Source organism: Furipterus horrens, unplaced genomic scaffold (assembly GCF_987537825.1).
Source record: "Furipterus horrens unplaced genomic scaffold, mFurHor1.1.pri manual_scaffold_5, whole genome shotgun sequence".
Lineage (NCBI taxonomy): Eukaryota > Metazoa > Chordata > Mammalia > Chiroptera > Furipteridae > Furipterus > Furipterus horrens.
This window is the reverse complement of record NW_028327175.1, coordinates 69,089,071-69,113,430: the sequence shown is the minus strand read 5'-3', so window position 1 is coordinate 69,113,430 and position 24,360 is coordinate 69,089,071. Positions and strand designations below refer to the sequence as shown.

Here is a 24,360-nt window from a genome sequence, read left to right as displayed (position 1 = left end):
TAATCCCTTTATTTAGGCTTCAAAACACACACATTCTACACAAAAACAAACAAAAAACACACACAAAGATCAGACATTTTCTAGCTATTCCTACCATTTCAAAACAGGAGAGCTGCCCTTTGACATAGGGCTTTGAATCTAAAATGATTGGTGGCTTCTTCACTTTATTCACTAAAAAAAATTTATTCCACAATCAATTTGCTACTCCCAGTAGATAAAGGCTATCTGAAGTTGCATAGCACTATTTCTGACTCTATTCACTACTTTTCTGTTGTGAATAGGCTTATAAGAGTGTTGGTATGCATTTTCCAATTTGGCAACTTTAAAATGGGACTTAGAAGGACATGATGGAAAAATGCATGAGGGTGTCTCTATGTGTGTGTGTATGTGTCTGTAAGCTTATGATGTTTATAATGTATATTTACAATGTCAATAAAAATTATATTTATTATATCAATATTATATTAATATAGCTATACATTATTTATATTAATGTATAATATTATATATAATGTAGATTATGCTAATTAAATATTAATATAGTTATATAGTATATTAATTAACATAATATAGTTATATACTATATTATATATAGTTATAAAGTGCATGCATTAAATAATTACTGGTAGACATTATATCAATATATGAACTATATACTATGCTAATACATTTATAATATATAGCATTTGTAGAATATAAATATTTCAAATATATTTATTAATTTGAAAAATATATTTATAATATACTTAACCATATTTGTAGAATGGACAGCTAATTGAACTAGAAGGTGATTTATGGAAAGAAGGGAATGAAATGACATCCTTTCTATTCTTCCCTTTATCCTGTCCTGGTCAGAAAGGATGAGAAGTTAAGAAGCACTGCTTGAGACATATTAAAAATGCTACTTGTTTAGCACTCAACAGGAGTCATGGGAGTAGAAATAGTACAATTTTTCTTCCTTTGTGTCTAATTTATGTCACCTTGATTTTAGCTTATAAAAGGTAAAATATTTCATAAAAGATACTGTATATTTGTAAAAGTTTTGACTCGTTTAACAAAAAATTAAAATTGTTTCTTCGAAGATATTTGCAAAGAAACGAAGATTATCAGAGCTTGCAAGAAATCCATATCATTTGAATCAAAGTTTGTAATTTTCTTCATCCTTGGGCAGACTGTTCAGGGAATAGCAGGAATGCCTCTTTATACCCTCGGAGTAAGCTTTCTTGATGAGAGCTCTGGCACACACTCAACTGGTGTATATATAGGCAAGTTTTTTTTTCCTTTTTATTATGATTTACCCATTCTGAATTTTTATTGAGATTCTATATGTTGGTGTGCATATCAAAAATGATATATAAGTTCTAATTATTGGCTCTAATAATAATATTGTAATGAATGGTAACCAGTATGCCTAACTTCAAAATTACATTGAGCCACTTAATTCTGAAGAGCTGCTTGAGATTTGGAATTAGAGACATGTCATCTGAAGGCCACCCTAAAAGAAAAAGAGCAATAGGAAAAATACATTCTTAAGTAATACAAATTGTACTCTTTCCATATATAGTGCACATGTACATATCAAATTTTATAGACTGCAGTTTATTTCTCTAGAAAAAACCTTAAAATTACCAGATTGAATTTTTTGAGTAGTTCTATGTTTAACCTTTGGGGATATGTGTGGGATGTTGCTGACATCATGTCCATAAGGAGACAGAAACGTTGTATTATGCCTCTCCAGCATTAGATTCAGTGTGGTGCTAAAATAGTCATCATTGTATATTAAGTTCTTTATATCATGCATTAACTCAGTCTTTCGGTGGGCTCTTATATTTTTAAGTTAACCGAAGCAAGCTCGTTCATCCCTTCAAGGAGAGAAGTGATATGTTACTTAATCAACCACAGTGTAGTATCCTCCATTTACACTTTTTTTATGGTACTGTATCCTACAACAAGTAACACTGGGGTATATCTCAGAATAATCTGTACTTCCTAATATTGCAATAGCTTCTAGTCCTGGTAGAACATCCATTTGTACAGGGATTTCTAACTACACTTTTGAAAGAAAAATTAAAGTTGTTTTTCTATACTTATTGTGAAGGTGTCTTAAAAGAAAATAGCATTTTTCACCAAAATAGTAATTTTTCCATCATAGGTAAGGAGAGTGATGCCAATAGCTAAAATAGATGATATTCATATATGTTTCCTTTTAGGAAGAATTTTTTGCAGTGACTTATAAGTCTTATGTGAGAGTGGAAACAAATATGTTTGTTTTACTTTTGGTTTTATTGAATAGTAACTAAAACACACATCTATATACTGCAGAGAGAAGCTTACTTTATTGCCACCTCTTGTCACTCTCACAGCTAAGATGAAAGATGCAAAAGCAATGATAATGTATCATTATAAAGCATCATCTTGTTTTAGTACCACAAATTAAAGTGAAAGAAGGTATATTGAATTTATATTTATATTAAATATAAATATATTTACTTATATTACATTAACTATATAGATTAAATAAGGTACAGTGAATTATATGATTAAAGTACCTGAGTTTCTCTACTACATGTGTTGGATAATATGTATGATGATTAATTTTATGCATAAGCTTGGCTTAGTTATGGCAACCAGTTGCTTGGTTAAGCACCAGTCTAGATGTTTCTGTAATACTTTTTAGTTGTGACTAACAGTTACAATCATTAGATTTTGAATAAAGCAGATTACCCTCCATAATGTGGATGAGCTTCATTCAGCCAATTGAAGCCTTTAGAATAAAGACTGAGGTTTTCCAAAAAAAGAAACAAAGATGTCTCCAGACTGCAACAGAGAGATTCTGAGTTTTCCGACCCTGCTGGCCTGCTCTGTGGATTTCAGACTTAATTATAAACTCAAGACTGTAACATTAACTCCTGCCTGGATTTCCAGCATGTCAGCCTGTCATACAAATTTGGACTTGCCAGCCCCCAGAATTGCATAAGCCAGTTCCTTAAAATCACTCTCGCTTTCTGAATATCTTATTTGTTCTGTTGCTCTGGAGGATACTGACTAATGAAGTGTACTATGAAACTTACACAAAGAATTCATTTTAGTGATGTAACTTTTATTATCTTATGACAAAGCTGTCTTATGTAGTTGTTTGATGCTCAATATTCATTTTATAGGCCTTATGGAAGCTTCAGTAACAATTGGCTATGCTTTGGGTTATGCAATAGGAGCACCCCTAATTAAGACCTCTGAGAAGAGTAATTTTGATAACAGGTAAGCTATTTTCTTTCCTTTTTGTCTACATTGTGTAAAATATATATTAGACACTTTAGCTTATAATATATATATTTAATTAGTAATAACCACATTGTTTAGAAAATATGTGTAAATGTGACTGATATGCACATATATGTACATATAAATACATAAAAATGTACATTTTTACCATTACTGCTTGAATATAATTTTAAAAATACCATTTATAATGACAATCTTACTACTAATTCTGCATATAGTTTTTATAAAAATTGTGGTAAAAAACATGTAAAATAAACTTTACCATACTAACCATTTTTAAGTGTACAGTATAGTAGTATTAACTATATGAACACTGTTTTGAAACAGATATCTAGAATATTATTTTGCTAAACTGAATCTCTATATCTATTGCACAACTTCCCTTTTCCCCCTTCTCCCCAGCCCCTGGCAATTATCATGCTGCTTTCTTTTTCTAAGAGTTTGACTACTTTAGGTACCTCATATAAATGAAATCAAGCAGTATTTGTCTTTTTGTGACTGACTTATTTCACTTAGCGTAATGTCCTCAAGGTTCACCCATATGGTAGCATATGACAGCATTCCTTCTTTTTTTAAGGCTGAATAATATTCCTTTTCATGTATATACTACATTTTCTTTATCAATTCTTCTGTCAATGGACATTTAGGTTACTTCCAACTTATGGCTATTGTGAATGATTCTGTAATTAACATGGGTGTGCAAACATCTCTTTGAGATTCTGATTTCAGTCTTTTTTGATATATACCCAGAAATGAGAAAGGAAGTTGCTAGGCCACATGGTAATTCTTTTTTTTTTTTTTTTTAATTTTTTTTATTTTGGTTTTTCAATTACAGTTGTCCCCTTTTCCCCCAATTTCTCTCCCCCACCCAACCCACCCCCTCTCCCACAATCATATCCCTCCCCGTTGTCCATGTCCATGAGTCTTTCATACAGGCTCTTTAATTAAACCCTTCCCTTACTTATCCCCCTTCTCTCCCTCTCCCCTCCCCCCTATTGACTGCTATTCTGCTCTTTGTTCTATTTAGTTCCTTTGTTTGTGTTGTTCTTTAGTTTTCTGTATTAGGTGATATCATATGGTATTTTTCTTTCTTTGCCTGGCTTATTTCACTAAGCATAATTCTCTCTAGTTCCATCCATGTTGTTGCAAATGGCAGGAGTTCCTTCTTTCTTTCTGCTACATAGTATTCCATTGTGTAAATGTACCACAGTTTTTTGATCCACTCATCTACAGATGGGCACTTAGGTTGTTTCCAGCACTTAGCTATTGTAAACAGTGCTGCAATGAACATAGGGGTGCATAAGTTCTTTTGAATTGGGGTTTCAAGATTCTTCGGGTATAATCCTAGTAGTGGAGTCATTGGTTCAAAAGGCAGTTCCATTTTTAATCTTTTGAGGTAATTCCATACTGTTCTCCATAGTGGCTGCACCAGTCTGCATTCCCACCAACAGTGCAGTAGGGTTCCCATTTCTCCACATCCTCGCCAGCACTTGTTGCTTGTTGATTTGTTGATAATGGCCATTCTGACTGGTGTAAAATTGTATCTCATTGTGGTTTTTATTTGCATCTCCCTGATGGCTAATGATGTTGAGCATTTTTTCATGTGTCTATGGACCTTCTGTATGTCCTCTTCGGAGAAGTGTTTGTTCAGGTCCCTTGCCCATTTTTTAATTGGGTTGTTTGTTTTCTTGATGTTGAGTCGTATCAGCTCTTTATATATTTTGGAAATCAGTCCCCTGTCTGTGATGTCATTGGCCACATGGTAATTCTTTACTTTCTTTTTTCCTTCTTCTTTTTTTGAGGAACATTCATATTGTTTTCCATAGTGGCTGCACCATTTTACATTTCCACTAATCCAATTTCTCAACATCTTTGTCCATGTTTACCTTCTGTTTTGTTATTTGGTAAGAGCCACCCTAACAAGTGTAAATTGATATTTTATTGTGGTTTTTATTTTCATTTCCCTGATGATTAGCAATGTTGAACATCTTTTCTTATACTTGTCATCCATCAATATGTTTCTTTGGAGAAATGTTTATTCACAGTTTCATGCTCATTTTAAATCATATTTTGTTGAATTGAAGGAGTTTTTAAAATGTATTCTGGATATTATCCATTTATCAGATACATACTTTGCAAATATTTCCCCCCATTTCATAGTTTGCCTTTTCACTCCCTTGATTTTTTCCTTTGCTGTGTAGCTTTTATTTATTTTATTTTATCTTATTTTTTATTTAAGTTTTTGGGAATACAATGGTTAATAAAATTTTACAGGTTTCAAGTGTATAACTTCATAATATATCATCTGTATATTGCATTGTGTGTTTGGACATTTCTTGTAGCAATATTTTTTCTGATGTATATTCTTGGGCAAGGGAAACAAAAGAAAAAATAAACAAATGGTATTACATCAATTTTTTTCACAGCAAAGGAAACTATTAACAAAATTAAAAGACAACCCACTGTATTGGAGAATATATTCACCAATGATACATCTGATAAGGAGTTAATATCCAGCATTTATAAAGAGCTCATACAAGTCAACACCAAGAAAACAATTCAATTAAACAATGGACAAAGGACCTAGATAGACACTTCTCCAAAGAGGACATACAGATGGACAATAGATATGAAAAGATGCTCAATGTCGCTAATCATCAGAGAAATGTTATGTAGTTTTTATGGTCGATGTAGTCCTGTTTACCTTAATAAAGAACATCTCTGGTTTCTCACACAATATTGTCTCTGACTAGGGAACATACGATAAGACAAAGGAAGAGTGACAGAATGATAACTCTAGAATTCACTGGTCTTACTCTCTGCCTCATTATTCAGAAATAGCTGGATTGATAAAATGGTGTCATAGTTTGGTGCCATTAACAGGTCTTTTGGTGGAGTCTTTAAAAATTTTCTATATGGAACAGGAGCGACAGCTCTACCTAAGATGCAGAGACAAACAGACACAGGAGACTTCCAGCCAAGATGGAGGCCTAGACTGACACGCTCCTTCTCCCTCCACAACGAAGAAGGAATACAACTACTGCAAAACCAGAAATAACCAGAAGTCCCAGAAAATAAATGGAAGTCCAACATATGAAGTTATAAAGAAGTGGTGCTCGTCCAGACGGGTAGGAGGGGTGAAGCTGGGGCAGAGAGGTCAAGCTGTGCTGTTGGTGGCAGCAGCAGTGAGGGCCGTGGGATGGCTGTAAGCACAGACACCTGTATTTAAGGGGAGGCAAGAAGCACCTGGGGAGCACCCCCGTCAGTGGACCAGACCTGTCAGCTTGTGATTCCAAAGTTGGGAAAGGCAGACCTCCATTGCCTTGGACTGTGAGGCCCAGAGGGCATGGGGATGGAGGAGGAGGCTCCTGGTCTTTCAGCGGAAAGTGAAGGGCAGTAACCCATCTTGGACCCCCACCCCTGCAGAAAACACCACAGCGTGGTGAGAAGGGTTGCCCTGTTGTGACAAGTGCATGGGGCTCACAAGTGCATGGGGCTCCACCTCCTATAGCATAGGAGGTGTGACAACCCCACCCCAGGAAGGAAAGGTAAACACAAAACTGTCAGGATGACACAGATCATGGTAGAGATCCCAGTGACGCAACTGACCAGACAGCAAATATCTAATCTTACAGACCAGCAGATAGATAATCTTTCTGAGGCTCAGTTCAGAGCTTTGGTTATAAAAATGCTTACAGACATAACAGCAGATCTTAAACTAGATGGGGAAGGAGTGAAGGCTATTCCTGCTGAAATGAACAAAAACACATACGAAACTAGTGGTGAGGGCAAGAAAACCAGGGATCAAATCAATAAATCGTAACACAGGGAAGGAACAAACAGTCAACCAGTGCAGAAAGAGGAAACGGGAGGCAAGGAAAATGAGGAGAGGCTCAGAAACTTATCAGACAACTATAAGCGGGTCAACATCCAAATCATAGGGTTGCCAGAAGGTGAAGAAGAACAATTAGAAATTGAAAAATTATGTGAAAAAATAATGAAGCAGAACTTCCCTAATTTGGGGAAGGAAATAGACTTATAGGTCCAGGAAGCACAGAGAGTTCCAAAAAAACTGGACCCAGGGAGAACCACACTAAGACACATTATAGTCAAAATGTCAAAAATTAAGGATAAAGAGAGAATCTTAAAAGCAGCAAGAGAGAAGAAGAGAATTATGTAGAAAGGGGTCCAAATAAGACTCTCAGCTGATTTCTCAAAAGGAACTCTGTAGGCAAGAAGGGACTGGCAAGAAATATTCAAAGTAATGAAAAGCAAAAACCTACAATCATGATTACTCTGTCCAGCAAAGCTGTCATTCAGAATATAAGGGCAGAGAAAGTGCTTCCAGGACAAACTAAAACTGAAGGAGTTCATCACATCCAACGAATGTTATATGAAATGTTAAAGGGACTTGTTTAGGAGAAAGAGGATAAAACTATGAACATTAAAATGAAAACTGTATCACAACAACCAACAACAGAAGCTAGGGAACTGAAACAAAGGCAAACTAAGTAGGTAACAAGAGTGGGAAAAGAATTATAAGTATGGGGAACATTATGGGGGGAGGTCAGCAGAGAGGAGGAAGGGAGTAAAGGGAGGGAGGTGGTACAGGAATTAAGAAGCATAGTAGGAGGGAGCGGAGAAGACAGGAAGATGTTGAGAAGAACTATATTCACAACCAATGGGCATGGACTAAAGGGGGGTGCAACTGGAGGGAGGGCGGCCACTGGGTGGAGGGGAGCAAAGGGAAAAGAAATCAGGACAACTGTAACAGCATAATTAATAAAACATATTAAAAATGCCAATTTTACTTACCTTTTCTGTTATGGATGCCATTTCTCCTCTTCCTCCTCCCCTTGACCCCTCTTCTTCTTCTTTTCTTTTTCTTCTTCTTCCTCACTCCCTTCCTCCTTCTTTTTCTTCTTCTAATCTAACCACCCTGGCTAGTACTTCCAGTGTTATGTTGAATAAAAGTGAGGAAATTGGGCATTCTTGTCTTGTTTAGGTATGTTTTATCTATACCACTTTGTTGAGAGTTTTTGTCATGAATAGATTTTGAAATCTGTCAAATGCTTTTCTGCATCAGTTGACATGATCATATGATTTTTATCTTTCATTTTTTTAGTGTGGTATATCACATTGATTGATTTATGGGTATTGAGCCATTCTTGCATTTCTGGAATAAATTCCACTTCATCATGGTGCATGATTTTTTTAATGTTTTGTTGAGTTAGGTCTGCTAATATTGTGTTTAGGGTTTTGCATCTATGTTCTTCAGGGATATGTGCCTGTAATTTCCTATTCTTGTAGTGTCCTTGTCTGATTTTGATTGTACATTTAAATTTAAATTCCAATTTCAATTTACTTTTGCATGTAATACAAGGCATGGGCCAATATTCTGTTTTTTTACTCAAAGGGATATCTAATTGTACTAATGACATTTTAGATTATTTCACTTTTGAAATGGATTTAATTTTACTGATATTAAATACCATCTTTATCATAAATTAAATTTCCCTGTTAATATGATTTCCTCTCTCTTGTCTACTCTATTCTCTGATATATTTTTTATTTCATCCCAATGCTATAATATTTTAATAACTAACTAAATAAAATAAGTTAACTAAACATAACTAGTTATATTTAATAACTAAATCTTTATCATATGATTTGCAATTTGGTTGAATAAGTCCTTACTCATATTATTCATTAAATATCAGAAGTTGTTTTGTAAAATTACTTTCCATATATATTTGATAGTCTCAGGTTATAATCAAAGCATTTTGATTTGAATTACTTGAATTTATGTGTCAAATTGAGTATAACTATTATCTTTCCATGGAAGAATGTGGTACATTGCTCTATTTTCTCTGCTTTTCTTTTATGTGCTTCAGTAAAGTTTTATGATTTTCTTTATTGAAGATGTCCTATTAAGCTTATTCATGCTGATTTTATATATTCTGTTTTGTGCATGGAATAGATGTATTATTACATTTGCTAATCATTTATTTGTAGTAGAAGGAAAACATTTGTCTCTAAGTTTGTCATATATATATATACCTATTTCACTCTCTTTTTTTTTTTTCTGTTAACTTATGGCTTTGTTTGTAATAAAATATGTAAACTTGAAATTTTTCATTTGTTTTTATTAAAGCATTGGAGACAGTGATAATAATAAACACTGGCTGCACACATGGTGGATTAGTTTTGCTTTTGCCGCAGTTATTGCATGGTCTACATTAATACCATTGTCATGTTTTCCACAGCACATACAAGGTGACTATAATCATATAATTCATTAAATTAAAGGAAAGTAGATTCCTCAGACTCCTCATCCCACCCTCATCCTCCATTCTCAGAATATGGCTGGATTACATTTCTGTTATGGGGATAGAGAGGCATGTGATAGATAGAATAAATGAAGCCTCATGTGACCAAATACGATTTTATTTATGTACCAGACTTTCACTAGTACATATTTTCACTTTCTGTCATTTATTTTAAAAAATCCTTTATAGAGAGAGTTCATACATTTTCTCAAAGAAGTGTGCTTACATCTAATTACCTAACATTATTTCATACATGTACTACTTCACAGAATTGTTGTAAGATAAAATGATAACTATTGAAATTCTTTTAAAAACACTAAAAATACATGTAACATTAGAGAAGTCAAATATTCTCTTAATGGTAGTACATTTCATTGGCACAAAATATTTTTAGTAATATGAAAGGTTACTCTTTCATATTTTAGGGCCGTGCTGTTAAATACTGTGGTAAGTTGCCACATGGTGCTATTTAAATTTTAAACCAAATTACATTAAAAATTAATCTGCTCAGTCATATGAGCTACATTTCAAGTGTTTAATGGCTACAATAGTGTACAGTGTAGGCATGGAAAATTTTCCTTATAACAATGTTCTTTAGAACAGTACTGTTAGAAGAATGTACCTTTTACTTAATTAGGTTGCCTTTAGCTTGTTCAAAAATTGTTCACTTGGCATTTCAAGACAATCTAAGTTTCTTAAAAGGTGTATGTTTATTTATATATGTTTTTGTTATTTGAATATGTCATAAGATTCTTTTGCTTGTTAAAAATATAGGTACAGCTATAGTAAAAGCTGGGAAACACGAGAAGCTTCATGTGTTGGATAAAAAATATAAAGATCAGGAATATGGAGCTAGTATCAAAGATTTACTTGCTTCTATTTGGGTAAAGTAAAATATTTTACATGAATAAGCCTATTAGTTGACTTGTACAATTTTCTAATGGTGAATTTAAGAAAATAATTTTAAAGTGTTCAACATAAATCTAAGTGGCACTTTTGAAGTCTTAATTAACCTATTTATTTGTGGATCATGAAAAATAAGACCTAGCTTACCTAAGAAGCACTTCCAAGAACTTGACCAGTGTCAGAGATTGGTACCAAGTATTTTCCTTCTTCTGTTTCTCTTATATTATTTTGTGTTTTTCTTCCCTGATGAAATAGAGATATTAATATTATATACTTTTAATTATGTTTAAATGACTTAGAGAAATCTAGAAGTTAACAAATATTCTAACAAATATTATATTTTATTGAGACTATTTCCACTCAATATCAAATGGAGAAGAACTCTGTTATTCTAGGCGAGAAACAAGGTGTAAAGTACAGACATAGTGGGGTTAAAAACATCCAACTTCTGAGTAATGATTCTACATTCAATTTGTTTTCTATTCACAACTTCATCCTTTATGTTGACTGCAGAATTGTATTTCTCATATGTAGACTTTATCAAATAATTTCCCAGATTACTTGGTAGATGAATTTCATGCTCTTGTATCCTTCACAATGGAATCAACTGAATTTTCCCACCTCATTTCAGAATTTTATCCCAATTTCTCCCACATTCCAGCCACTTGCTCTTTCATGGATGCATTAGGTACTTTTATAGTTCTGTACCTTTGTAGGTGCAAATCTCTCAAGTTCAAATGTTTTACTTTCTCTTCTCCATTAAAAAAAAAAAATCTTCGTCAAATATTACCTTATATGAGTTTCTCCTTTCTTAGTGCTTTCATAGATATTTGTTCAAAATATAATGTAGCAAAACATATCATGTATATATGGGATAAACATATACATAGTGCTTTTTATTGTATTAGTCTAATTCTTCTTAAAATGGATAGATATATGTTGTATGAAATTGTACATTTTGTTTACTTGTTTTCATTCAAACACAAAAGTGTTTATATTTTTATCAAATCATGGGCCCTTCCTAGTAATGGATTATATTTTATTCAGACTTTTATTTAATTTTAATTTTTACCAAAATATTACATGTGTATATTTTAACAATACAGAAATAAATTAGGTATAATCTCTTTAATATTGTTAAAAATTAAGATACAATTGTTAAAAACAATTTTCAAAAAATTTAAACATGAATGTTTTAAGTTTTTATTTTTTAAGATAACTGCCATGCAAGAAGTAAAAACAAGCTAATTCCAATCTCTCTCTCTTGGAAATAGTGTTTTGATTATTGTTAGGATACCAAAAAAATATAATGCCTGTTAACAGTCTTAGACTTCTGACTGATACCAGTGTAAGTAACTAGAAGACATCTTAATAGTTCTTTAAAAATGTTAGAAGTTGGGACTTCTAGAATGTTAAGGAGAATGTTGGAAAATTTTCACCTCCAAAATACAGTGGTTGAAACTGGCAAAATTTATAACAATCATTTAAAAACTCTGGGAATTAAGGCTACGTTCTCAGAATCACTGATCTGGTTTATCAGAAATATCTCTACATACCCTAATTCTGAAAACTCAGTTACAGAGAAGATTTTGCATGTCATTCGCTTACACATTTGGTGCATTATAGGTGCCTGTCCCAGGAAAAAGGAAGGTTAGGAAAACCATGAATAGTATTGTGATATAGCTAACACATTGCCAAAGGTGGCCAAGAGCAAAACATTCATCAAAAGTGAGGTTGTCTTGCTTTAAGCCCACCTGGACTTGAAGTAAAAAATAATTCAAGAAATTCTAATTTTCTGTTTTCAAGTAAGGATTGGTGTATAATCAAAATGAAATATTTGTTACTCTTTTAAAAAATCTCTTTATTACAACCTGATAGAGCCATACCCATCTAATTTTTAAATGAGTACAAGTTAACAATCTTAAAGCCCACCATTTAAAAGGGTCCTCACTAAGGAAAATTCTTTCTAGTTCCATCCATGTAGAAAGAATTTTGCTTAGTGAAATAAGCCGGGCAAAGGAAGAAAAATACCATATGATATCACCTAATACAGGAAACTAAAGAACAACACAAACAAAAGAACTAAATAGAACAAAGAGCAGAATAGCAGTCAATAGGGGGAAGGGGGGAGGGAGAGAAGGGGGATAAGTAAGGGAAGGGTTTAGTCAAAGAACATGTATAAATGACTCATGGACATGGACAACGGGGAGGGATATGATTGTGGGAGAGGGGGTGGGTTGGGTGGGGGAGAGAAATGGGGAGAAAAGGGGACAACTGTAATTGAAAAACCAAAAAAAAAAAATAAATAAAAAAAAATAAAAGGGTCCTCAGATAATTTAGGGGACATTATTATTTTATATGCCTTAAATTTTATTCTATTAAAAATGGTTATAATAGTATATACTTTGTATATGTGCTTAGAATTAAATGTTAATATATGTAAGGTGCTTAGAATAGTGACTAACACATAGTAATACAATATAGGTATGTTATTTTAGTTTTAGTATTCACCTCTTTTTAATTGTGTAGTATCACTGTGCTAGGTATCGAAGATACAATAGTAACTAACACCCATGCCTTTTTGGAGCTTATGCTCTGTGTGAATCTCATATTAAACAAACAAACAAGCAAACAAACAGATGAACAACTGATTAACAACTCAGTGTAGAAAATTCTTTGTGAAACCTACTTTAGATGTGGGGGAAAAAAGGCTTCACTGAACAGGGAACATTTAAATGGGAGCACCTGAAGCATGATAAGGAGTGAGTCATATGAAGAATGGTCATTAATTAAATACCAAGCACAAGAGACTCATGTGGAAAGACCTTGAGTCAGCAAGGATTTTGGTATGTTAATGAAGGTGTTTGTGGCACATGGTAAGAACTTTAGATTTTTATTTTTAATGACTAATATACTTTAAGGGAATAATTTGAACATGATATAAATTTTGTTTTAATAACTTTCAAACACAACTATGTAAAAACTTTATTACAGTGGGAGAAGAATTGAAAATGCAGTGCAATTTTTGTGCTGTTTAAGGAAGTTGTCCCTACGTTCTAAGTGGTTGGGTTTTTTGTTCAGCTGTAGTATATTCCAATTGCAGGAAATCAGTTAAAGAATCACTTGGCATTTATAAAATTCAGGGCTACTGACAATGGTTTGTGTAAGAAGAAGACAAAAAACAAAAACAACAACAACAAAGAAAAACCCAAATAAACCCCTCCAGGTATCAACTTGATCTGAGCTTTCGGAGCCTTAGAAAATAAATGAATGAATGAATGAATGAATGAAAAGCCTAATATATGGGGAAGCAAATTTTCTAAAATCCAACAGAAAAGCCCATGCATCTAGGCTGTTGCCTTTAACATTGTACCAAGCTGAGATTCAGAAAGAAAACAGAGGGATAATGAGTCATACTTTAGGGAGCCACGTAGATTAAACAAATTCCCACTGTTTGTTTTGTCAGGTTTTAGCACCTGCCAAAGCTGAGTTTCCCAACAGAGCCTATCTCTTAAACCATGTTGGTGAAGATAAAGTAGAGCATGTCTTCCCTGATAATAAAGCAGTCAGCCAGTTTTATCTACTAGGTTGATGTTTACTTGTGAGTCAGTTAAGCAATGAAAATAATTAAAGAGTTCATGCAAGAAGAGTGGAGTTGAGCAGTGTCAATGGTTATAATACCATATTAAGTAAGGGCTAGAGAAGCTATGACTTTCTGGAAATGAGTAAGAAGTAGAAATAATGTGAGTTTATTTTATGCTTCTCTGTGATGATCTTGTAGGCAGAGAGATTTTCCTTGTTAGGGTCTGTTACTTTTCCCTAAGCCAGAAAAACCAGGCTGCACACTAGAGACTGGCCACCTGGTTATCATCCTTTTCTTCTCTGATAAAAAATCTTAGAAAGAGCCAGCAATAACCTTCTTTTTGTGATCCATGGTGTATCCAAGAAGTAACAAGGCAAACGGTAAATCAGCTCCCTCCTTATCCATAGGTTCTGATCTATTTGCAGTCCCAACTACTAGCAGGACTCCCTAGGGGGGACATTGTATAGCATTTATTATTGGTGAGGCCTTATGCAAATGTCCATATTTCTCTGATTCTAAGACACACTTTTTTTCCCTTCACGTTTTAACACCTTTGAAATTGGGTTGGGTATTACATTGATGGAGCTTTGGAATAACTGTAAGTCAGGAACTAATTGTGACATAGTACATATTGTCTGAGTATGGCCAAAGTTTGTCATGACTGTTCATATTGCCATTACTTTGAGTTATAAACTTCGGTAGTGCTATCCATATTGAGTGAAACTGCCTTTTTAACTCTTCAAAAAGGTGATGCAATAGTTAGGTGTCAAATTAAAAGTTATTGTATGTGTAGAAAAGCAGAAACAGTAATAGGATATAATTTTGACATTAGTAAAATAAATACGTACTGTTGGAAGAATGATCGCTTGTTCACATTTTCTTGCAAAGTAATATCCAAGTGTTTTGTGTAACTTAAGTAAAGCATTCTCACAGTAGAGATAGCTTTGTTGTTCCTTTATTGAGATACCTGCAAAAGAATTGCCTACAACATACCAAGCTGTGCAGGTGAATCAGGAATAAGTGGCAAGTCCTTCTTAATAAATCTAATATATTTTAAAGGCTGGTGAGATTGATAATTGCATAAAATTTTCCTCAAGGCACTGTATCATAGTGTGTAAGTGGCATTTTTTTCCTCCTAGTTGTACATAAAATAATGGTGTCTCTTACAATTGAGGACATTTTAGATTCAGTGAAATACGGTATCTTAACCTCTCTAAGCCTCACTTTCTTCAGCTAAGAAATTGGTATTATCACAATACTTTCCTCATAGGAATGTAAGGCGCATAGATCAATGCAGCACTCATAGTAGAAACTCTATAAATATATAAATAATATGAATGCCTACTTGAGATATTTCTTCTTTTTTTTAATCCTCACCTAGGAGCAATAGGCTATACCATACTGCCTAAGTGTGTAGTAGACTATAGTGCTTAGGTTTGTGTAAATGCAGTCTTTAATGTTTGCACAATGACCAAATCCCTTAATAACAAGTTAGATCATATCCCCATATTTAAGTGGTGCATGGCTGTACATGCTTTGTTGCAGCAATCATGAAGACTTTTCACGTTCAGTACCTCTTGATGGGGGAATGGTAAATCTGGAAGGGGATGTGAAACCAGAAATATCACTTGAATGAATTTAGAAATTACAGGTAACCCCTGCATTTGTTAGGTTCGTAACAAATGCTGTTTTTATGTGAATCTGTGTTATATGAAACAAAGAACTAGTACAAAAAGGGGGGTTAGGTTCCAAAAATTAAAAATGCATACTATTATGTTTTTATAATTAAGAGAAATATCTTTATTAAAGCAGTATTCATCAAAAGTCATCAATTTTCATCATTACATCTTAATATGAATTAAGTACTGTTTTCCTTGTTATCACTACTAAGCTGCATTAACTGAATGTGTTTTCTTTTTGACAAGATATCCTCATTCTCTGAATTGTCTTCAGCATTATCTTGATTTCTGTACTCTACTTTTTGCAAAAAAATCTATTATTTTAGATTGCTTGCTTTTATCTGAGAGATCTTTATAACTTTCGTTATGCAGTGCTAAGCACTTTTGAAGTTCTCTCTTAAACTGTATGCTCCTTTCAGTGCAAGGATCTTCATTTAAGATATACTGTATGACTAACTGTTCAGCTAAGTCTAGACCTTTCTTTACACTTTTTATAGTAAACTGTTTAACTTCTTCATTTTTATCAGCGCTATCATCCCCTAAGTTATCTTGGCACATTCCAGATGTCATTTCCACCAAAGCTGCTTCATCAGTTTCTTCTTCTACCGGCAATTCTTGGGTATCTTCTACAGTCATATTCTGTTAGAGTGAGCCTGTGTTATGGAAGTACCATGTTATATGGGGGTTTTCCCCAATTCTTTATCCGAGTTAGAGTGAAATCATTTTATAGAAGTACTGTGTTATATGGGGGATACCTGTATAAGCTACTACAGGAAGAAAATGCAACTCTCCTACATTATAATGGGAGTAAACTGATACATTCTGGAGGGGGAAAAAATCTGAAATAATGGAATGAGGTATATTAAATTCCAATTTTCTTCTGGGGTATGTAATCTCAAACACTCTATCCTAGGTCCTTAATGGTGCATGTGCAGGGGTTTTTAAAGTAATCTTGTTTGTGACAGTAGGGTGTTGAAGACAGCCTAAGCATTTAAGCCTATTGACAAATACAGTGGAATTACACTACGTAGAGTTAAACCACACCCGGAAGGCAAATCAGATGTATATACAGAATATGTTAGATTTTATAAATAGTGTTTAGGTCTAGAAAAAGAATTTTAAGTTAATTAAAAAATATTCAAACACAAAACACCAGTAAATATTTTCCAAGATGTATACATTTCCAAGGAATAAATAAGTTAATTGAAAAGTAAATATTTTAATGTAATTTACTGTTATGTTAATTGCTCTCTATAGTATAATAGTATAATAGGTAATAGTAAACAATCATTATATTTCCTAGTGAGGTTTCTGAATAAGTTAAAAAAATTCACTAAAATGTAGAGTTTATTTTATTTTTATTAAATTTATTGGGGTGACATTGGTTAATAAGATTATATAGGTTTCAACTGTAGATTTCTATAATACATGATCTCTGTATTACAATGTGTGCCCACCACCCAATGTCAAATCATCTTCTGTTACCAGATATTTGACCCCCTTTACCTTTTACTACCCCAATACCCTTTCCTTCTGTTAACCACTACACTGACTGTTCTCTGTGTCTATGAGTTTCAGTTTTATATTCTACATTTGAGTGAAATCATATTGTTCTTAACTTTTTCTGACTGAATTGTTTCACTTAGCATAATTTTCTCAAGGTCCATCAGTGTTTTCACAAATGGCAATATTTCATCTTTTCTTATGGCTGAGTAATATTCCATTGTATACATGGACCACATCTTCTTTATCCAGTCTTCTATGGAAGAATCCTTTGGTTGTTTCCATGTCTTGACCACTGTGAATAGAGCTGCAATGAACATAGCACATATCTTAGTGAGTAAATGTTTTCAAGTTTTTCAGGTAGATACCTAGATGAGGAATTGCTTGGTGATATAGTAAAGGTAACTCTACTTTTAATTTTTTGAGGAATTGGAATATTGTTTTTCATAGTGGCTGTACCAGGTTCCATTCCCACCATCAGCAAATGAGGGTTCCTTTTTCCCCACAACCTCTCCAACACTTGTTATTACTTGTCTTGTTGATAACAGTGATTATAATAGGTGTGAGGTGATATCTCACTGTTGTTTTGATTTGCATTTCCTAATAGCTAGTGAAGTTGAGCATCTTTTCATATATTCGCAGGCCATTTGTATGTCTTCTTGAAAGAAGTATCTGTTCAGGTCTTCTGTCCATTTTTTAATTGGATAACATGCAGAATTTAAATCACTTCTTTATGTATGTAGAATTCATAGGAGTAAAATATTATAGAATGTTGACTGCAATCCTAGTGATTTTTCTTTACTGTTGCTTAAATTATTTTTTGTCTATTTTTCAGTTAAATAAAAATAATTGCTAAGGAAAATAAACTAAATAAAGTTAAGGGAATATCTACATAACTGGTTAATGATATCTACTTTTTATTAATCTTTCTGGCCAACTGCCAGATCCACAAATAAAAATTACAAATGGTATGGAGATCAAATTACAAATAAAAGTGGTTCAGACACTACATGTCTTTAATAATATATGTATATTACTGAATTGTAAATTTTTGTGTTTATACCTAGATACATAAATTTTTTTATTTGGTTTACATTAGGAAAGGTTAAGTTTTTGTGGATTGCTTTTTAACATCAGTTCCTCTTTAACTAACTGAATAAAAAAATTCATATGTAAATTTTCTATTTCAGATTCTCATGAAGACTCCAATATTTTTATGCCTAGCTCTGACCAGAGCTTCAGACTCTTTACTTAATATTGGAGCTTCTGAATTTTTGCCTAAATATATAGAAAATCAATTTATGTTAAGTCCCAGTGAGGCAACTACACTTTCAGGTAATTTTTCTGCTCAATGTACTCATTTTGAAATTTTAATGTAAAGTTTTCTTATGTGTATTTTATAAATATAAAATATTTCAAGAAGGAAGAAGTAGAAGAGTAATAGTATTTGCTCAGATGTTAACTATCTAAATACTGTTTGCTCAAATTTAAAAAATGAGCACTTTGTTATCATTGCATCAACATTTTAAAACATATTTTATTGATTATGCTATCCCAGTTTTCTCAATATTTCTCCCTTTGTCCTCCCCCATCAGTTTCTCAACTTCCTTTAAGTAATCACCCTCTTAGTTCATGTCCATAGGTCAAGCATATAAGTTCTTTGATTATTCCACTTTCTATATTGTTCTTAACATTGTCTATTCTCTACCTACCAATTAGAACTTCTTAATCTTTTTCCCCATTCCCCCCTCTTCCCCCACCCAACTGATAATCCTCCAAATGATCTCCATATTTGTGATTATGCTTCTGTTCTGCTTATTTGCTCAGTTTGATTTTTAGATTCAATTGTTAATAGTTATGAATTTATTGCCTTCTTAATGCTCATAGTTTTGATCTTCTTTTTTTTAAATAAGTCCCTTTAACATTTCACATAATAATGGCTTGGTGATGATGAACTCCTTTAGCTTTACCTTGTTTGGGAAGCACTTTATATGCTCTTCATTTCTAAATGATTGCTTTGTTAAGTAGAGAATTCTAGGTTGTAGGTCCTTGCTTTTTATCACTTTGAATACTTCTTGCCAGTCCCTTCCAGCCTGCAAAGTTTCATTTGAGAAATTAGCTCATAGTCTCATGGGAACTCCTTTCTAGGTAACTATCTGCTTTTGTCTTGCTGATTTTGATTCTCTCTTTATCTTTAACCTTTGGCATTTTAATTATGATGTGTCTTGATGTTGTCCTCTTTGGGTCTTACTTGGGACTCTCTGTCCTTCTAGACATGTAAGTCTTTTTCCTTCACCAAATTAGGGAAGTTTTCTTTCAATATTTTTTTCAAATAAGTTTTCAATTTCTTGCTCTTCCTCTTCTCCTTCAGGCACCCATTTGATTTTAATGTTGGTACGTTTAAAGATGTCCCAGAGGCTCCTTAGCCTATCCTCATTTAAAAAATTTTTTTTTCTTCTTCTTGTTGTTCTGATTGATATCCTTGTCTTCTAAATCATTGATCTATTCATACCTTCATCTTCTCCACTGTGGGTTCCCTGTAAATTTTTCATTATTTCTTTTAGTGTAATCTTCATTTCTGCCTGGGTCTTTTTTATACTGTTTAAGAACCCGCTAAGTTCCTTGAGCATCCTAATAACCAGTGTTTTGAACTCTGCATATGATAGATTGCTTATTTCTATTTTGTTTAGTTCTTTTTCTGGAGTTTTGTTCTGTTCTTTCATTTGGGTAATATTTCTCTGTTTTCTTATTTTGGCAGCCTTCCTGTGTTTGTTTCAATGTATTAGGTAGAACTGCTTTGACTTCCTGTCTTAGTAGCGTGGCCTATTGTAGAAAAGCTCACCAGTAAGTTGGATAGGACAGAGCATTAGGTAATTGCCAGGGCAGTGCAACCAGTGTTGCCGCTCTGTGTCTCTGAGTAGGGGAGGGCTCAGAGAGGGAACAATGCTGCTGCCCAGTCTCTGGAGTTTACTCTGGGAGGAAGCTGTCTCTCAGCACTTGCCCTGATGCCACACTTCAATTTCTCCCCATATTCCACTGGTGCCCTTTCAGCTGTTGCCCTGGTGCTAAAGCCTAGAGGGAATGAGTCTATCTAAGTCGGAGTCTGTTGCAGGCCCTTTAATAGGAGATGCCTGAGAATCCTGTCATTTCTCCTGCCATTCCAACCCCCACCGGTTTTTATAGACAGAAATTATGGGAACTTATCTTTCTGGTGCTAGGTGGTCTGTTATAGGACTGGGATCCCTTGCTTCTGAGGTATCCCCTTTGATTTTTATTCACCACACATGGCTGTGATACCACCCGTTTTGCATTTCTGCATCTCTGCACTTTTCTGTGCCTCTCCATGTCCTCCATGTCTCTCTGCATCTCTGCCCCTCCTACCTATCTTGATGTATGTGATTTTTTTTTAATTCCTTCATTGTTGGACTTTCATACAGCTCAATTTTCTGACAATTCTGGGTGATATTTGATTTGTAGTCTAGTTGCAATTTTTGCTGTGGTTGTGTGAGGAAGTGAGCCGTGTTTACCTATGCCTTCATCTTGACCAGCATGTGTCTGCATCAATGTTTCTTAACTTATAAAACCTGTTAAGACTTGTGCACCCTTCCCTTACCCTATTTTTTCCCTGCCTCCCTATAGGTAACCACTCTTATAAATTAGAGTGCATTCTTCCCACACATGTTTGTGTATTTCTAGTGCTTATGTCCCTATCCATATACAAACTATTTCTAAAATTCATGTATCATTTTGTATATATTCTTCTGTTACTTTCATCTGAAATTATGTTCATTAGATTCATGTTGATCTCTATTTAATGGGTTTAAACTGTGCTATAGGATTCTGTTTTATGAACATACCACTGTTTATTTATCCATTGTATTACTAATGGACATGAAATTGCCTCCAACTTTTTCTCTTGTATGTGTCTCCTTGTGCTCAGTTTTGGAAGTTGATCTAGGTTTAGATATTAAAGGGGGAATTACTATTGTGTATATTTTCAGTTTTACTAGATATTGATAATTGGCTCTCCAAAAGAGGTTACAAATGGAATTATATGTTTTTAGGTGCTAGCATTAATGGGAAAGTTGTAAATGTAATTTATTTTGTGTTGTAAAAAAGTCAAGGATGCATGATGTAACTTTTAGGGTAGCCAGTTAAAGAACAGTAAAAACTATATTAATTTTGAAAAATTTTATTACTAGTAAAAAAAAGCAATAAAGGAAAGAAAGAAAGAACATAAAACATATGGGCCAAATAAAAAACAAATGTTAAGATATGCAAAAACATTTACTATCAGCCTATTATTGAGTAGTTTTTTTGATAGAGGGTGCGTCATTGTCAGACTGTAAATAATACAAAAGCCAAAAGCATGACCCAGTTTCAAGGGCCATATTGAGTAATTTTTCCATGAGTATACCATGCTGTTTGCCAGCATGATCAATCTAATCAACAGAGTTTGAGACTAAAGTCATTCAATTTGTTTCATATAGTATTAAATGAAGGCTGATATCAACAGGACTTCAGCAATAGGATAAGGCTACCTGCAATCTTGACCTCAGCTAGGCTAGCCAAGGTCCTATACCCAGTCACTTAAATAAATGCTTTGGCCCTCAGGGTCTACTTTAGAAAGCAAGATAGTTTGATCTGTAAGTTTCTGTATTAACCTTCCCACTTAGCCTGAGGTGTTCATCCAGATGTAACAGGATGTCTTAGCTATTGCATATATTCCACCTTGGCCTGCAAGGATGAAGTTTTGGGTAATTCTTTCATCCATAAGTAACATTGATGATCAGTGAGAGGCTGACCAGAGTGCTTTCTACGGATGAGGTGGTCTCATTGATTAACTCAACTAAAATCAGGGACAATTTTATACCACCTTTTCTAATTGGCTTACTCTTATTGTACAGATAACTATCTTAAGGGTGCATATAAATAATGTGTCAATAATCCCTCCAGAAAGCTCCCTGAATAACCAAGAGTAACTTCATTTAAAAGAGATCTTCATAGTCTTCTGAGGGCTGTCTGATCCATTCAAGGTGTTTCTTTAAACACTTGAAAATCTCTTATGAACATGCCTATGGCTTAAATATTACTATTTCCAATTGACAAATAAGGCTTGTCAAATAGTTAACTATAAATCTAAGTTGGTCCCTCCAAAATGAGAATATCGAAGTGTCATTGTTCAGGGCTTTGCTTTTGACAGGAGGGTAGTAGTAAACTAAGAGTTGCTTTACAATTTTAACTGTTTCAGGGAGTCAATGTGTCCTACACCCAAAAGGAGACTTTCAAGTGGAGGCTACCTCCCTTTTCTAGAGGCTCAAGCACACAAAATTACCAGCCATGGAGACTTGTAGCTCAAATGGGTCATTAGGTTTGTGCTGCCTCAAAGCAGGGAGTGTGCCACAGCCTGCTTAGTACCTTCCAGCGTAGGCCTGCTGATTATACTCCCTGTGGGTCAGCTGGTATAGAAGACCAAGTAGAATGCCCAGATGAGTCATCTATGTCTCCAATACTCAGAGTCCAAAGTGATGCTAGGCTGCCTTTTGGTTGGTGGGGAAGGAAGACAACTATTTTTCCTTAACTGCCAGAGGGACTAGGTATTGTGAGTGTCTTCTTGATTTTGTTGGGCTTTATCATTCTCTTGCTGATGAAGGTATGATAACATCAAAATCATAGCAATTGAGTCTGTAGCATCTGACCCTTCAGCCAAACTGAATATCATCTATCAATGAAAGTTTGGTGCATCAGAGGGTAGTTGTAGTCACAATCAATGCTTACCTACCCCCTTGTAAGTAAATACCAGAGGAAATTTGGTATCCCTGAGGGAGTACTGCAAGTGCATATTTGTGGCCTTTCAGATGAATAAGATTTGGTCTTTGTCTTTGCATGCTAATGAGATAGAAAAGAAGGATTTGGCAATGTGCAGGATAGCATATCAAATACTATCAGTTTGTGCCATAAATTTCATTATAGCCCACAGACAGCCCAGCTATTGCCATTTCACCTTACCAAGCACTTACACATTCCACTCTGTCATCAACCGAACAAATCAGCTAGACGTCTAATTATTCACTGGTTTCTGTCCATAGTGGCCATAAATTTATAGTTGTCCATTTCTGTAACTGTTGTCTGAAATCAAGAGGAATCCTCTGTCCCACCAGTATGTATCTTAGTGATAGTTTTTGCAATGGGGCAAATCAGAGGCTGTTGGTTAGATTTATGAGGATGTTCTTTTGCCTAGAGGAGAGTTAATGCCTACTATGGCATCTGCTGTGGTACTGTCTTTAGGTCTACTTGAACATGCAGTCACCTCTCCAATTCTTCATCATTAATAGGAATTAATCAGCATGTTCAGCACTGGTTTCCAGTAGTTCTTTCAAATCCTGTTACTTGGTTCATGAAGCTATCATTCTTCATCCCATATAAAGCCATGTCTCTGTCAACATCCCATCTTTGTCACCATCAGTACTAAGATCTGTGAAGGGTTTGAATTTTACTCTGTTTGAAAGCTAACAAGTTAATCTAATGTACAATAGTTCCACAGATGCTAGCAGAAGACAAACCTCCTTGGCCAGAGATGAAGGAAAGTTTGTGACTCACAGCAATAGCAGTACCTAGAGTATCTGTGTGTGTGTGTGTGTGTGTGTGTGTGTGAGAGAGAGAGAGAGAGAGAGAGAGAGAGAGAGAGAGAGAGAGAGAGAGAGAGTTTTCTGAGCCCCAGTCCCACAGGATGATGTGAAAGAGCCAGTAACATCTGCACACACAATGGTTGGCATCAGTAATGAACTGCATTACATTCCCTGAGCTTAGGGGACCCAAATCTATTTTAACGAATAGTAATCATCTTTGCCTTTTGATCCAGAGGGAGATGTGAGCAAATCTGTCCTCTCTGTCGAGGAGGACACTATCTCTATCATCCAAGGCTGTTCACCAAACAAAGATCCTTGAAAAGATATAATCAAGAGTAGTCAGTGCAGGCCCTGGCTGCTGTGGCTCAGTGGATTGAGCATTGGCCTGCGAGCCAAGTGTCGCTGGTTCAATTCCAAGTCAGGGCAGATGACTAGGTTGCATGTCAGGT

The 24,360-nt window shown here is 34.4% G+C and overlaps 1 protein-coding gene across 1 annotated transcript in view; it reads left to right on the top strand.

Moving 5' to 3' along the window:
• Positions 1–24,360, top strand: part of SLCO6A1 (solute carrier organic anion transporter family member 6A1) — a 100,667-nt gene that overhangs the window by 11,037 nt on the left and 65,270 nt on the right. The window contains exons 3-7 of the mRNA XM_090279323.1: positions 1,083–1,265; positions 3,162–3,258; positions 9,437–9,558; positions 10,386–10,495; positions 18,473–18,617. Coding sequence (XP_090135449.1) covers positions 1,083–1,265; positions 3,162–3,258; positions 9,437–9,558; positions 10,386–10,495; positions 18,473–18,617 — 657 coding nt within the window. The remainder of the gene's footprint in view (positions 1–1,082; positions 1,266–3,161; positions 3,259–9,436; positions 9,559–10,385; positions 10,496–18,472; positions 18,618–24,360) is intronic.